At 36.2% G+C, this 15,451-nt stretch overlaps 1 protein-coding gene across 1 annotated transcript in view; it reads left to right on the forward strand.

Annotated features, from left to right (window-relative positions):
- Positions 1-15,451, forward strand: part of PXDN (peroxidasin) — an 82,626-nt gene that overhangs the window by 11,305 nt on the left and 55,870 nt on the right. The window contains exon 2 of the mRNA XM_071441613.1: positions 14,538-14,609. Within this exon, the coding sequence (XP_071297714.1) occupies positions 14,538-14,609 (72 nt within the window). The remainder of the gene's footprint in view (positions 1-14,537; positions 14,610-15,451) is intronic.

Here is a 15,451-nt window from a genome sequence, read left to right on the forward strand (position 1 = left end):
TTTATACTGGTCATGTCTGTATAAAAGATATATATCCATCAATAGGTGTAAGATAGATTTATCTTTTGAAGAAACCAATGGGATTGTCAAACACCTCAGATTACAGGGGAAATTTTCTGGTTTTGATGAAGTTGCAATGTGAACAACACTTAAAACAGATATGACAGGTAGGCAAGTGTTTGTGGAAATCCCAGCCACAAACTGGTGTTTGTATGCCTTTGGATCAGAGGGTATGTTTGTACTTCTGAGCACTCTTAGAACAATGATCGTTTAACTGTGGGTCCAGAGGATTCTTTTGCAATTAAACTTAAAATTTGGTGATTAATATTTCTGGGAAAGAATTTTTTCACAGGCTTTTAAGCAAAATATATGACATAGCAGTGGTCTTAGTCAAGTGCAATATTACTAATTTATACATTTTCAAGTCATGTAGATGTGTTTTTCAGTAGTAGAAATATTGTAAGATTTTTTTATTCAGAGCTGGAAATTATTTGGTAGATGTATCTGCTTATTGAAACTAAGATTTTTTTAAAAAAATTTGGCTGGAGATAGACTTTTTTATTATTTACATTGCATATTAAAAGAAAATAGTAAGTCTAATGTATTTTAGTAGTTGGTCTATTAAGTGTATTAATGCTAGTATATAGCTACTTGTTTTCTCCAACTTTGTCTTTTAATTTACAAAACAGAGATTGTTCCCTTTTGCAGTAAAAAAAATCCCAAACCAACAAGTCAGAAACACCCTGTGAAGGGTCCTTGGCTTTCTTTTGGCCAGCAGTAGTTGCTCACTCCTGCCTGTGGTCTTCATCAGTTCTCAGAGTTAGCTGGAAAAGAAGCAAGGGAGGAACACTTGGTTTGTCTGAATCATTTCCCTGGTTTGGTGGCCTGATGGTGATGTCTGAGAGAGGGGAGGAGCTGCCTCCTGAGCAAACCTGCTTACCTGTCCCTGGGGCCTCATCAAACCTGTCCTCAGAGAAAATCATAAAATTAGCTGAATCTGTGGTGCAGCTTGAAGGGGCAGGTTTGGGCAAACAGCGGGCTCTGAGTGCCCCTTCTTGAGAAAAAGCCCCCTTGCACTTTTCTTCCTTGCCAGGGATGTGAGTGCCACCAGCCCCTGCTCTGCTTCCCTGGGCTACTGCACCCACCTGCCAGAGCAAAGGTTCCCCCTCAGAAGTGTCTGCAATTTGAACTGCCACAAATTAATTTTTAATTAGTGTCCCCTCTATTGAGTTGTTATGCTAGGTATTTATTATGTGGATATTTTAAACCATCTGATATTCCTTAAAGGCAGGTTTGTACTTAATTGAATATTTTAGAGATAATTCTGGTATTTTCATGCTACTTTGGCAAGAGTAATCAAATGTTTGCACTTTTTTTTACATACACACTAGGTCAAAAGTGTTGTTCTTTGTTTGAGCTGAGGAAAGACCCCTTGAGAATCCCCATTTGCTATTATGTGTTACTGGGCACCATGGCTGCTCTCCACGTGGCCCAAATGGTATTTATATGGCCTGGGTATAGCTAGTTTGTATGGGGTAATTAAAGCAAGAATGTAAGTTGATACATGTTCAAAATAGAAAAATCAGATTGAATTATAACTTTAAAAATGGCACTACACTGTGAAGACTGAAGAAGGATAAACTTGTCTTTGATTTTATTCAGAAGTTACCTTTTTTGTATTATGAACAACATGGAAGTGTGTAAAAATGTTATTCTGTCTGCAGATGTTTCATACTTTTTTCTGGTATCTTCAGTATTGTGTCAACAGAATGGAATAATTACAGAGAGATTCAGAAGAGTGCTTTCTAATTGATTGTTGGCTTAATGCTGCCAGTATTTGAACTGCTAGGAAGAGGGTGCATGACAATGCAAAATAGATGTGATCTCCTGAGGCTACTAGAATTAAAAATACTGACAAGACTAGTAAGATTTACTTGGAAATTTCAGATACATCCATAATTTTCAGCAATCTAGTTTTTCAAGCTGTTTTTGAAGTTGGCCAATCAATTCAATATAGGTAGAGAAAGAAGAAAAGAAATGTGCAGGGGAAGAAGTTGTAGGCTAGTATTGCTTAGCTCTACTTTTGCAATGTGAGGTAGGAGACAATGTGTATTGATTGAGTCAAGCTATGAAATATAATGAAAATGTATAAAGCCTAATGTTTATTTTTAATCTTCATTTATTCTCTTGATGCATTCTGTAAGGTAACTTGTTCTCTAATGAGCAGTAGCTCCAAAACTGCTTTCTGTTTATGATTTTGATATTGGTGTGAGGACAGGCATGATGTAAGAAGAAAACAGAAACAATAATCTGTTCCCAGACATTCCCTTCTCTGCATGTCATTAGGTTGGGTACTTTAAGGTTGAATGTCTTCTAGTAGCCACTTGCACTACTCTTGGTAGGGAGAAAACAACTTCTCCCAAGAGACAGGAACACCCAGTCTGCCTTTAGGCTGTCTGCGCTCCTGAGGAGTGGGGAGATAAATATCAGAGGAGTCCTAAGACCACTGGTCCTCTGAGTTTTCTTTGCCAGTAGCAGGAGGAGCTGGAAGCAGAGTCATAAAGTAGCTAACTTATCTGCTCATGCAGCCTGTTGTTAACCTCAGGAAGCAGAAAATTCCATTCCAAGAGTTGCAGCTTTTTCATTGAGGTGACCTGGGATTTTCCATGAAGTGGAAGGAAGAGCCGTTCCTTTGTCTGAAACCAGGGATCCAGTCTGCAGCCAAGTGATAGAGTACCTGAATTTTTGTTGTTACTCTTTATGCAAGCCAACAGTGTTTCCATTTCAATAGTAAAATGTCCTCAGCATTTTACAAGAACAACTATCCATGTAAATTCTAGCACCTCCAAGTGTATTGGAATCTAATATACCTATCACTATTGGAAACAAATGGGAAGTACAAAACAGTTGGAAATCTATTCCAACGAAATCTGCCTAGTGTATGGGGAAGAGTGACACATAGATTTACAATGAATAAAAGCTTTTGAGTCAAATTTAGATGTTATTTTTAGATGCAGTAATTCCTTCAATTTTCCACATCCTTTGGCTTGATGTTGGTCCTGAATTGCAGAACTTCTTTTTGAATTGAAGGAAACAAAATGGGCATTCTTTAGTAAGGTCATTGGCATTTTAGATGCCGGATGTTATTTATTGGCGCAATAAACATAATACAAGCTCACATGCACTGCATCAATGAGGCTGCCTGCCCTGAGGAAAGTCCCTAAAACTGCAGTGATGGGGAAACCACACTTTTATACTGGCTTATTAGTTCACCTGTCCAGCTTGTTCATTCATTCAGAGCCCTCTCTCTCACCCCTGTTTTCAGCTGTAGGGTCTTTGTTGCTTTGTTGCTCAACCCTGCACCGATCCTCACCCAGCACAGAGGGTACCCAGCTGGGTGCTCCTGTGGGAGAGGTGCTGAGTGGCAGAGTTAGAAAGAAGCTTAAGGCACTCTGGTAAAACACAGGTGATTATTCTGTGTTGGTTTTCAATTATGAATATGCACACTATTTGCATCCATTTTCCTGAGAGAACAAATCTGCTACTGAACAAAATCAGAGTTGTATTTTTCCCTACCCATAACTATTTGAAGTTTTATGGTTTATTTCTTTTTAAATCTTTCAAGAGCTGCTGCTGCAAAAAAAAAAAAAAAAAAATGCATGAACTTCAGTGTTTGGATTTTTTAAAGAAAAATGGTCAGTGCTATTCTTCACTTAAAGGTGTTTGTTTCTGCTGAGCAGAAACTGGAAACAAACATGCTTAAGCTGAAATTTGGAAGCAGGATTTTTAAGAGTGAATATAGTTTACTACTGGAATGACTAGCAAGTCATTAGATTTTGCTTGATTAATGGTCTTGAATCACAATTTTATGTATTTCTCAAAGGGATGGCTCAGCTCTGACAGCAATAATTGCCTTAAGACAGGAATTTCTCTGTTGTTGTGTGACTTATCTTGTGTGAGAGGTTCAGGAATGATAATGTTTCTTTCTGGCTTTCAGTTTTTTCCTCTGAGAATATCAGTATTTCATGGATGTAGAGTTTAGAATTAAGCATCCCTGTGAGACAGAGAAGTGGAGAAACAGTATTTATTTTACAGAATGGTACGTGGGAGGAAAATAAGACTAATTTATGACTGCATAACATCAGAATTTCTGTGGTCTTTCCACAGTAGTAATTCACAGGACTGCTAACTTTAAAAGCAAACAAAACTAATGCATTTGTTTCAGTGGTTCATGCTGAGCCATAAACTAGTCAGCTTCATATTTTGGTGTCTTCTTTAGCCTACTATAGAGGAGAAATGTAACTTTTTATTCAAAAGTCCAGTTGAAACTGCATATTCGTAAATATTAAAAAGGAAACCAAGAAAAGGTTGCATCTCCAACTGCCACTAGTCCTCTAAAATATTTCATAGCTCTTCACACAGACTGTGCCAACCATTAGTTTGATCCAAGACCTTTGCTATCTCAGATTTGTGTTAGTGCAGCATGCAGATACAACTGTCCTGCTCTGTTTTATTGGGCATAGCACAAACACAGGACAAAACATCAGCCCTTTCCCAAGGTCATTTCTGTGAAAAATAATCAGTAATGAAACATATGGCTTTGCTGTCAACAGCCTTTTCATTGTTTGGTTTCAGCAATAGATCCCCCTGAGAGAAATAAAGACAGATTTTGCCTTTTCTTGTAATTTCTCAGACTGCAGAAACAGCAATTGCATCTCTGAATTCTGTCCATGCTGGTAAAAGGAGGGGGGGTTTAGTTGTGTTAGTTTGGTTTTGTTTTGGTGGTTTTTGTTGTTTGATTGTTTGTTTTTTTTTAAGATAGCATGAGAATTAGAAACCATTATAAAATAAAATTTCTAATTTGAAAATAATTTCTGCAGTAGATGAATATTGAAGGACTCTGAAAGTGGATAAGACAAAGAGCCACAATCACACCATGGTAAAATTTCCATGTATAATTTTTGGCAAGCCTACAGGCATAGAACTTTGGACCAGCAAATCCCACTTGAGTCCTTTTAATGGCTGGTTAGAAATATTGGCGACAAGGGCAGCAAAGGGATCTAAAGACTTAGTAAGACAATGCTGTAGTGCATTTCATTGAATTAACATTTAAATGTTTTCCTTTCAACTGTAATGGCAAAATAATTGTTAGTTAAAACAAATCCTTAGCTCTTGGAGAAGGATATGTAATAAGCTCTGTGTTCACCAAAGCTGTAGCTGATAAAATAGTTCTTAAGACATGTGAACTCAAAGTTCCTGTTAAAAAATCATACATATTTGTGCAAATCAGGTTATTTAAATAGATAATTTATATATCATCTAAACTTCATTATTTATATTTTCTGAAGCATGGGTTTATGATCAAAGTGATATTGCCAAATGTTCTGCATTTTGTTCAACAGATTTCAATATTTTTGTGGTCCTACCATTTACTTTTGGTACTGAAATTACAGTACCAAATACTAAATACTATTGACTATGATACCCCCTCACCATGTAAGAATAATGTTTTAATTTCCCATCTCAAAATGCAGTGACTTTTTTATATGCTGCATGCTGATGTACAGATAATTAAAATATCTCAATATAAATTAGAGAATATTACATATTGTATGTAATAATTAGACTGGGGAAGATGAACCCAGAAAATGAATCGCCAAGAAAAAGAAGAATGATACAATTTTGTTTGTAAAAGAAGCTCTAGGGCTAAATCTGAAAAGGAGGCCAAAAAACCCCACAAAAACTTGGTTTCTCTAGTATTCCAGCAAGTGTTACACTGCTAACAGAGATGATTACTGTAAGTAGTGCTGTAGCTGCAAGTAGGGTTTGGTTTTATTTTTTTTAAGTGGTGTCTGTGTCTTTGTTTGTTCAACAAAGTGACACATTTTTTTTACAGGGCAGTAGTTAAAGCAGCATTAAAGTGCCATTGACATCATCCAGTTACTCCACTGACTTGATTATATAACCTCTTTTGTGCAATTTTCATGCTCTGCTCTGTTTGAATGTTTTTACTATGCTGATGGCTGTTTTTCATTTCCTGCTGGGATGACCTTGAATAAAAAAAGAATAAGAATAAAGTAGACATAAGCAATGTAGTCTTGCTGGCATTTGCAGATCTTTTGTTCTGTATTGAGAAACATAGCAGTTTGGTGTTCAAGGTATAGGTTATTTCTGCTGAGTAGTAATTAATCTGCAATGGTTAGGAAAAAAATGTGTCTTATTTTCTTCTTTTGGATTTAGCAATGGTAAAATCAACTGGTTGTGACAATTCCTACCTTATGAACATGTCATAAAAGTGCTAACTGCATGATGGCAGTTATGTAAAGTTAAATTACTGATTTACCTTTTAAATCTAATAGATCTACAAATCTAATGTTTGTCTATTAAATTGCTCACTTCTTTTTGTTTTTTTAAAGGAAAATGAGATTAGCTAGTTTGCACCCATTTTTCCAGATTCAGTATATATTACACAGCTGAAGGAATTTATTTTCTGTTTTGTCACTTCTTGTTGCCAATCAGCATTTCATAACTGGCCTTACAGATGAATGAGTGCACTGTGTTTCACATAAGCATCTTTCTCAGACTGTTTATATCACTCAATAGCAGAATGTTATGACAATGATATATCCATAATTTTAAAGCTTGCATTATTTCTGCCGCTACCTCCTTTTAATTTATCAGATTAAAGTAATGAAGATTATATTACCATACACTTTACAATCACTTATAGAGGAAGTGATTTAACTTTAAATAGTTTTCACTGGACCTTTTAAAAGCATCTACCTTTGCAGCAGAGGTTGGACATTTGGAAACCTGTCCATTTTAAAAATACTTAAGACAGTAGCGTTCTTTCAGATTTTTCAATTTTGCTGCTGTGGTGATTCTGCTTAGCTGAGGGAATAACTCTAAATTTTAAGTTCATTCATGTCTTGAATCGATGCTGGTTAACCCTTGAAACAAGGTAATGAGATACTTACCTTCATTGCTAATAAAAATCAGGATTTGGTTTCATTGGCAAATGCTTTAGTATTTTGCTTTCAAATGAGGACTGGTAATAAAAGTCATTAATGGGTCAGCATGGCATTTGAAACAGCCATGAAACAGTATTATATGACTAAGTTGGTTTCATCCAAATTGCCTTTGTCTTGTCCAAAGCTAACAGATATACAACTATTTTCAATTTAAAGTATGAAATCAGATGCTTTCAATATGACAGGCTAAAAAAATGCAGCTCTTCAAAACTTCAGTTTAAATACTTTGTTCTAGTGTGCCAGCGGTAAATTTGCTTTATTCTGTATTTACAGATACTGGTTTTGGAGACACTTCTAGGATTTAGTGTTTTTAAAAAATTGTTTTGTTTTACTTACTCTCCTTTTCATGTAGTATTCCTTAGCATGAATGTATGGATGAGATCTTGACTCTGTGATACCTGGGAGCAATATGCTGGTCAATAGTCCCTAGAACAAATATGGCAAATGTAAGTGCAATTTGGTGTTTAGTTTGTTCTGTTTTTTGCATTTAGTGTTATTAAGCAAAGTAAGAGGATATTTTCATTTTTGGACTAGAAAAGTTACAACAGATCTTCGGAGATTAAAAAATTATTAAGGGATCTTCTGAAGCTGGGAAGTTCTGGTGATTTGAAGTACATCTAACCAAAAAGTACTAAGTAAGACATAGCTTCATGTTGCACATTTGGTTGGCATCAGTACAACTAATGAGTGCTTGGTTTGACCAGCTGTGTGTCTTCCTCAGCCTTAACAGTGAAAACAATAACAAATTTGATCTTTATTGTGAGAAGGAAATGGGATCAAAAGTCTACTTTTGCATTTATCTTTTTCAGTATCTATTGTTTTTGCGGGGACCCTCTTGGCGGGAAGGAATGATGAATCTGACTCCATGTTCTCAGAAGGCTAATTAATTATTTTATGATATTATATTATATTAAAGAATACTATACTAAACTATACTAAAGAATACAGAAAGGATACTTACACAGTGCTAAAAAGCTAATAATGAAAACTCGTGACTCTCTCCAGAGTCCCGACACAGCTTGGCACTGATTGGCCAATGAGTGAAAACAACTCACACCAGAAACCAATGAAACAACCACCTGTTGGATAAACAATCTCCAAACACATTCCATATGAGCAAAACAGAGGAGAAGCAAATGAGATAATTATTGTTTTCATTTTTCTCTGAGGCTTCTCAGCTTCCCAGGAGAAAAATCCTGGGCGAAGGGATTTTTCAGAAAATGTGAATGTCACAAGTATCGGGAGAGGTAGAAACAGAATATCAAATTACATGTTGTGCTTAAAATCTTCCTTTTGCATATAGAATTCCCCTCTCAAGCATTTTTTAATAATAGGAATAAAAGTGTCCAAAGAAAACTAAGTTACTTTAGTCTAAGATTTTGAGGCTGTGTTGGTAATTCTAGCAGCTAAAGTTTAAACTCTTTCCTTAACTACATTTTGTAAATCTTATCGTTACACCCAAGAAAATGAGCCTAAATGAAATTATTTATATTTTTACTTTCATTTATATCCTGTAGCTAGAAGTAACCAAGAATACTTGTAGTTGTGATACTAGATTTGAAATCTCTTTAATTGTCTCACTTCTGTGGAAAGCAGAGTAAGTTTTTTTTGTGAATGCCCTGATGTTATGCTTTGCATACATACAGTATTTCCCAAGATATTTTGTATATATCTTGGGATATATACAGTGTTTCTATACCCATGTTACAATTGGCTAATTATATGTGTATAATTATATATATGTATTATATATATATATATATATAAAATGTGTGTATATAGAGAAGGATGGCTGTAGAAGAAGCAGTAGCATAACACATTAAATTTTGGGTTTAATTTTTTTATTAAAGATCTTAGTATTGGGTCATGACAGTTTTTTTTTCTGACACAGATTAAAATTGAAAAAAATGAAAGCCATTTTTAGTATGCTCTCTAGCAATGAGGGGATCTTTGGGACATCCTCCAAGCTCTAATAGGTCACAGGATGCCCAGTCCTCAGGGAGAGATGAGAAGTACATGGCTGGGATGGATCAAGCAGAAGAGAAGCCCTGGTGTCTTTCCTACTGCTGCTCCAGCAGTTCTTTATAAGGAATTTTCACATTTGTCCTGCTTAGGATGACCCTTTTTGTAATAACTGCTGACTAATGAGTGCTTATTGTTTGAGATCAGTAGGTTACCATTGGTGGAGTGATGACTGGGAGTGAGCAGTTTTGGTGTTGAGTATGCACAATCTGATCCAAAGGTGGCTGCCTTTTGAGGTGCATGATGAGAGCACATGATAGATTCTTCACAACCCTACTTTAAATCCGTTTGACCTAGAACAGTTAATGATTTTTCTGAATTTGATGAAGCCACAGAATCTTTAAAATTCAAGCATATGCAAAAAGGGACCTGAAATAATATTATTGACATATGTGAAGTCTAACCCTTTATAAAAGTAATGAAATTATAATCCTTACCCTTCCACCCTGTATGTTGCTTAGCAATAACTAACAAAAAAAGAATAAAGGAAAAGTGCACTTTAGCCATTTTATATAAAAAGTTGCACTTTTACGTTCAGTGCGTGGTTTGATCTAAGTAAAAACAATCCCTTCTCTCATAGGGATTTCAAACAGAAACTTCTTTAATTAGTTCTTCTTGTAAGTTGCTTGATGTTTAAGGTCAATTTTGTACTGTTGGCTGTGTACCCTGTGTGACTGTCATATGTCCAAATATTTATTAAGGTCTTTAGTGTTTATAAAGCGTTATTTTGTAAACTTGCAATGAATTCATATGGCCCATCAGGATGTTTTAAGAGAGAAACCCTATCTTTCATTACTGCACACTGCCAGTGCAAGCTTTAAAGAATGTCCTGCAATGCCAGGATGTGCCATGGAAGCATTGGATCTTATGGGACAGCAATGTTTTTTAATTTTTATATACTTAGAAATTTTCACTGTGTTTTAATTAAATAAAAATATTGTTAAAAGTTAATTTTCAGTTCTAAATTAAAAATGGGCAGTGTAAAGAGGGGAGATAAATGGATGCTGTTAGCTCAAATAAAGAATTTATTAAGAACAGGTTTCATTTTCATCCAGACAAAAAGTGCCTGCAGCACATTTCTCATTTGCTTTGTGACAGAAAAGGAAACATACACAAATATTGTATTTGCTCCCATGCCATCCATCTGGGCCTTAGAGATCTTCCCAGAGCCCTGTTCAGGTAACGGAACGCAGGGAGCTGGCAAAGCCAGTGTGTGTGCACACCCTGCCTGGCACAGGTCCTGGCCATGGCTGCTTGCAGGGCTGTGGGACCACGGCCATTCCCAGGCGCTGGAATGTGAATCTCAGGGGCATCCAATTGCTAAATTGACCGCCTGCTCCCTGGCACGTTCTTGGCCCACGCAGCCTCGTGCTCTGCCGAACATTTCCTGGTCATGCTCCATGGATTAGCGCAGAACAGAGCTCCTGAGTGCAGCCAGGAATAAAATAAGCCTTGAGAGTGTTCAGTTTGCTGGCTATCATGGACATGTTTTGTTTGTTATTCAAGCAAGACATGCTTCAAAATGATGGGCTTAGCTTCTGGGGAAGCCTGTGTGACTGAAGTGGATTTTTCAGCTTGTATTATGTTGTCTAGCTACAATTTTAAGAAGTAAATGTTTTCACTTTGAAACACAAAATAAAAGAGACAATCTGAATCAGGTGTAATAAATTTTTCTTTTAAAAACAAAATGCATGACATTTAGTTTTGAATTGTTATGCAAAATTTGTTAAATACTCTAAAACTCAATGCCATCATCACAGGTGTTTGCATTTCTTTAATTGGTCATTTCATTTACTGTGTAGAGATTAGGAGAGGGAAAAATGACAGTGACAACCAGGTGGCTTCCCTGAGTCTGCTGTTTTAACCTCCTGGTGCGCTCTGGCTGGTCAGTGGGAGTCAGGCTTGCTCTGGTCCAAAGCACAGCATCCAGCCCCAGGATATGTCAGTTTGTAAGAGTGAAATCAGGAGCAGTGAAAAAGGTGAAAGAGAATTGAATGGGCCAGGAACAGGCTTTTGTGAGTGAAAGTCATGTGGCACAGTTGGGCCGGAACTAGTCAGAAAAAAAGGGTCAAGAAACCTCATCATGCTGATTGACCACACATTATTTCAGCAACACAAAATGCCTTTGAAGATCTGCTCCATAATGACCTATTTGTGCTACCCATACTCATTTTTCGGTTTTAACACAGTCCTCATTCCTGCCATTTACTCTTCAAGGGGACATTTCCGATTGCTGTTGGGCTTTTGCTCTGAGCTCTTCTGTTCCCTGAAATCATTCTGTTATCATAAGCTGGATATGGTGTCTGTGCTGTGAGGTCATGGCATTTCAAGTCTGAGAAATGGCATTTCTGTTTAGTATGGAATGGGTTTAGTTTTTTTTGTCCTATGATGGTATGACAGTTATAACTCAAGTTTTTGCCTTTTTTTTTTCTTCTACTGAATCTGATTTCTGCCAATTCTGTTGGATGCAATCTTTCACTTCAGTAACCAGTCTTGCATATCTTTTCCCCTAGCAGTTGAACACTTGGTTTACAGAGATTTCCTCTATGTGAATGGCATATGTCACACCCCTTAAAGTAATAATGCATGGAATGTAAATTCTATTTCCTTTATCCACTTGTTTATTTTCTTGTTGTATAGGGAAATTATCACAGTTTGACAGATTTCTTCTTTAGAAATCTTCAGTGGTTATGACTTAAGTTTTATCTTCTTAATTTGTGAGCTGTTTAACTCTTTATGTTGGGAGATTTTGTGCTGAAAATTAATGAAAATACTTTGAGTGAACACTGATAAATGTTACTTCCTTTGAAGAATGAAATATTCTTTGAAAGAATGGACCAAGATATAATCCTACATTTTAGTAAGGTTAACATTGCTTTTTCCCTCCAATTTAATGTAATTGTAGTACTGACTTTGAACAGAACATATATATATTTTATAATTTTACTTACTGATACAAAATATACTGTGCTCTAGAGAAGATTTGCATGCTGAGTTTTATTGCAGCTCCTTTTTCTCATATCTTTATGTAAAATGAAAATAAATGGGTAGAATTTCAAATTTTATGTGTATTTTAACAACTTCATATGAGAAGGGCAATAGTGTTAGCAGTTGAGATAAATACCACTATATATGATGTTATATGCAGCCTGGTACTGCATGTAATAATGCATGTAATTACTTTACTTGGTGTTCCTTATCCCCAGATATCCTCATGAGTTACTGCAGAGTAGATTGGATACATCAAAAGAGGGTTCATTTTGCTGCTGACCCAGTACCTGGCTCCTTGCTTGTGTTCATAAAAGTTAAATTTTTATTTATTGACTTTGCGCCGATGTAAGGAATAGGCCTGCTTGTCATATGGATGAATGTACATTATTTCATATCTAAAAAAATAGGTTTTTAGGAGCTAAATATTGCTAATTGTGATGGTAGTTTGAGGCTTTTGAAAAATACTCAGTTTCCAATATTCCATTCAAGAATATTGAATTTTTGCACTTTTGAATATTTTAATCAAAACTGAAATCCATTAAACTTTCAGATAATCTAGAAAAATCAAGAAAAGTAAAGTGGTATGTCATGTCCAATGATTCTTACAGAGGGATCTGCTGTATCTTCTCTCACTGCAGGATATGACATTCCATGGTTGTTTAGAATATCTTGGCACCTGAGGTTCAGAGGCAGCGTCTCCTTCTCATCAGGAACATATGTGTATGACACATAAAACAGAAGAGTGATGAGCAAAATAATGCTGTTAAAGTAGAGCTAAATAAGTGCTTTTGTGAAGAACAAGTTAGGGTTTTGAAAATTTGTGTTTCTAAATCTGGAAATCCTCAATTTGCTGAGTGTTGTGTAAAGGGGCTGTCCAGCACATCTACAGGCAGTTTAACTACATATCTAAATAAGAGATAGAAGTTTGCATCCCTCATTTTTTCCAGTCACTGATCAAGTACTTTGGTGGAGTGTAATGCAAACAGAACCACATGTCTAATCCTTTCCTTGCAATGAACAGTAGGCCACATCCTAAAGCACTAACATAGAAAAAGTCCTTCTGAGGCCATTATTCCAGAGCTGAACAAATCCTGATGGGTGGATTCATGAGGAATGATGCTTAAGTATGTTCTTCATAAAAGACTTCAGACAACTATTCCTGCCATTGGTGCAGCCTCAGCCAGTGGGGTTGTATGGGATTAGGATGCAGCTGACTGAGTTTTGTCTGCTCTTCTGTATTTCCTGTAACCAAATTGCAGAGAGACTTTTGTTAACATATTACCTGTTAAAATGCAGAGCACATTTGTTTTAATTGAGACCAGGCATGTGCAAAGATTACAGTTGTGACACATTTATATCCTACTGGTTGAAAGCAATTGGTAAGTGTGTGTTCTAAGATATGTGATCACAGTCTTAGATTTTACTTACTTTCCATTTGTTTCCCTTCTGTTTGCTTGCCAGACACAATAAGGTCCTGATATCCTTGGCCTGCTGCTAGGGAAGAGGACAGACTTATCACCCTGCTTCCTCTCCCCTGGTCCTGTAGTCCTCTCACCTGAGTGCTCTCCCAAGAAGCCTGTCCATTTTGCTTATCAGGCAGAAAACTATTTCCTGGTTGTTTTGGGTTCTTTTGCATGGGTTTATTGCTGGTTCTGACCAGTTGGTTAAACCAATTTTGAGCTGCTGGAATACAGTAGCCAGACATGGATTCAGGGGAGAACAGGAGGTGGCAGAGGTGGGAAGCTCTGTTGCCTGCTCTCAGCAGAAGAGAGGGGTGAGACTGGCACAGCCAAGGTGTTTCCCCACATCCCTGCTCCACTTCCACCTTGCTCCCTGTCCCTGCTTTCTCTGCAGAACTTTGCTTGAGAAAGAGATTTCCTTCTTCTTGGAGAACTTCTCATTAAGCTATAGATCTAACAGGAAATGGAAAGTGGTAGAAACATATAAAAAAATAAGAGAAAGTAAAATTAAATAAGGAAATGTCTAGCTTCAGGCAGCTGGGTTTACATGGTTTAGAAGGAAGACAACATAGGGCACTTTAACCTCCTTACTCAGAACTAAAGAATTAAATAGCTTAATTCTTAACTTGTCTCTTCTTTTTCCTGATTTTTTTTCTGATGCAAATATTTCTATATCTGTTTATTTATAAATAAGCATTTTTGTCCTACAGTATTATTTACAAACAGCATTTCAAGTACAGAATTCAATTTAGTGAAATACTGAACAACCCATTACCACTTGCTTCACTGTGGAAGAGAACATACTTCATGACCACAGGTTTAACTTAGATACTGACCACTGAGGCTAGATTTGGTGAATCCTCTCCTAAACTTGTCAAACAGCCTTTGGATTTGTTTTGCTTTGTTTGTGTTGTGTTTTATGGACAGAAGTTGGTCAGTCATCACAAAAGACTTGTGCTTAGTTCATTTTTTCATATTAAAAAATACAAAGCTTTTTTAATAACATGATATTTTTTCTTTTTTTATTCTACAGAGACCTGAGGTTTAATAGGATTAAAGAAATCCAGCCTGGAGAGTTTCGAAGGCTTAAAAACCTGAACACACTGTAAGTCCTTTTTCAACCCTAAGACCCTTTCCCTTTTGACTTAATATAATCAGTTTGATGATGTGTCATATTTGCTTACTTTTCACAGGTAAGTAGTCTCATAAATTTGAGCTGTAGCATTTACACAGATGGGAGAAGTGGTGGTTAAGACCAAAATATTTGAAGGCAAAAACACGTGTACGTTTATCAAAATAAAAAGAAAATTGTTTGCATACTAGTATTTTACTAATATACTTTAATTGAATTTCATGAAAAAATAGAGACCATTATTGTAATATTTTTTTTTTTACTAAATTGCTGCTAAATTGTTTTGCTGGAATATCACATAATAAACCATGGGGTTACAAGAAAGCTGTTCAAAGGCTGAGATGTGCAAATGTGTTAGTTACAAAATATTTGACAAATTCTAATATTCTGAACTTTCTTATTCTAATGTGCTTACCAGGACAGGCATTAGTCAGATGGTTTTGTTCCTGCTGAGCTGCCATTTATGGAGGTCTTTGTTATCATTTATGATGGTGAAGAAAAGTCTTTCTAAAAGACTTTTACAACCAGTAATACAATTAGTATGAATATAATCATTTTAACTTTGTATCTGCTCTATCATTCCTTCAGGCATCACTTTTAAAACAAATGCATGCATGTTTCTCTTCCTTAATATATTAGCAGGCATGAGGAGGAACTAAGATAGACAGTTATTTTTACTTTAAATGTACATAACTTATGGTTGCAAATGTGACTGTTTCCCAGAACAGAAGTAGTGTATGAGCTGAAATACAGTAGTGATGTCAGTGAGCTTTGGATCGCTCTTTATCTGCAGGCAATCGTGGCAAATATACTGA

Source organism: Agelaius tricolor, unplaced genomic scaffold (assembly GCF_023055355.1).
Source record: "Agelaius tricolor isolate 1412-34295 unplaced genomic scaffold, bAgeTri1.0.p SCAF_1, whole genome shotgun sequence".
NCBI classification, from domain to species: domain Eukaryota; kingdom Metazoa; phylum Chordata; class Aves; order Passeriformes; family Icteridae; genus Agelaius; species Agelaius tricolor.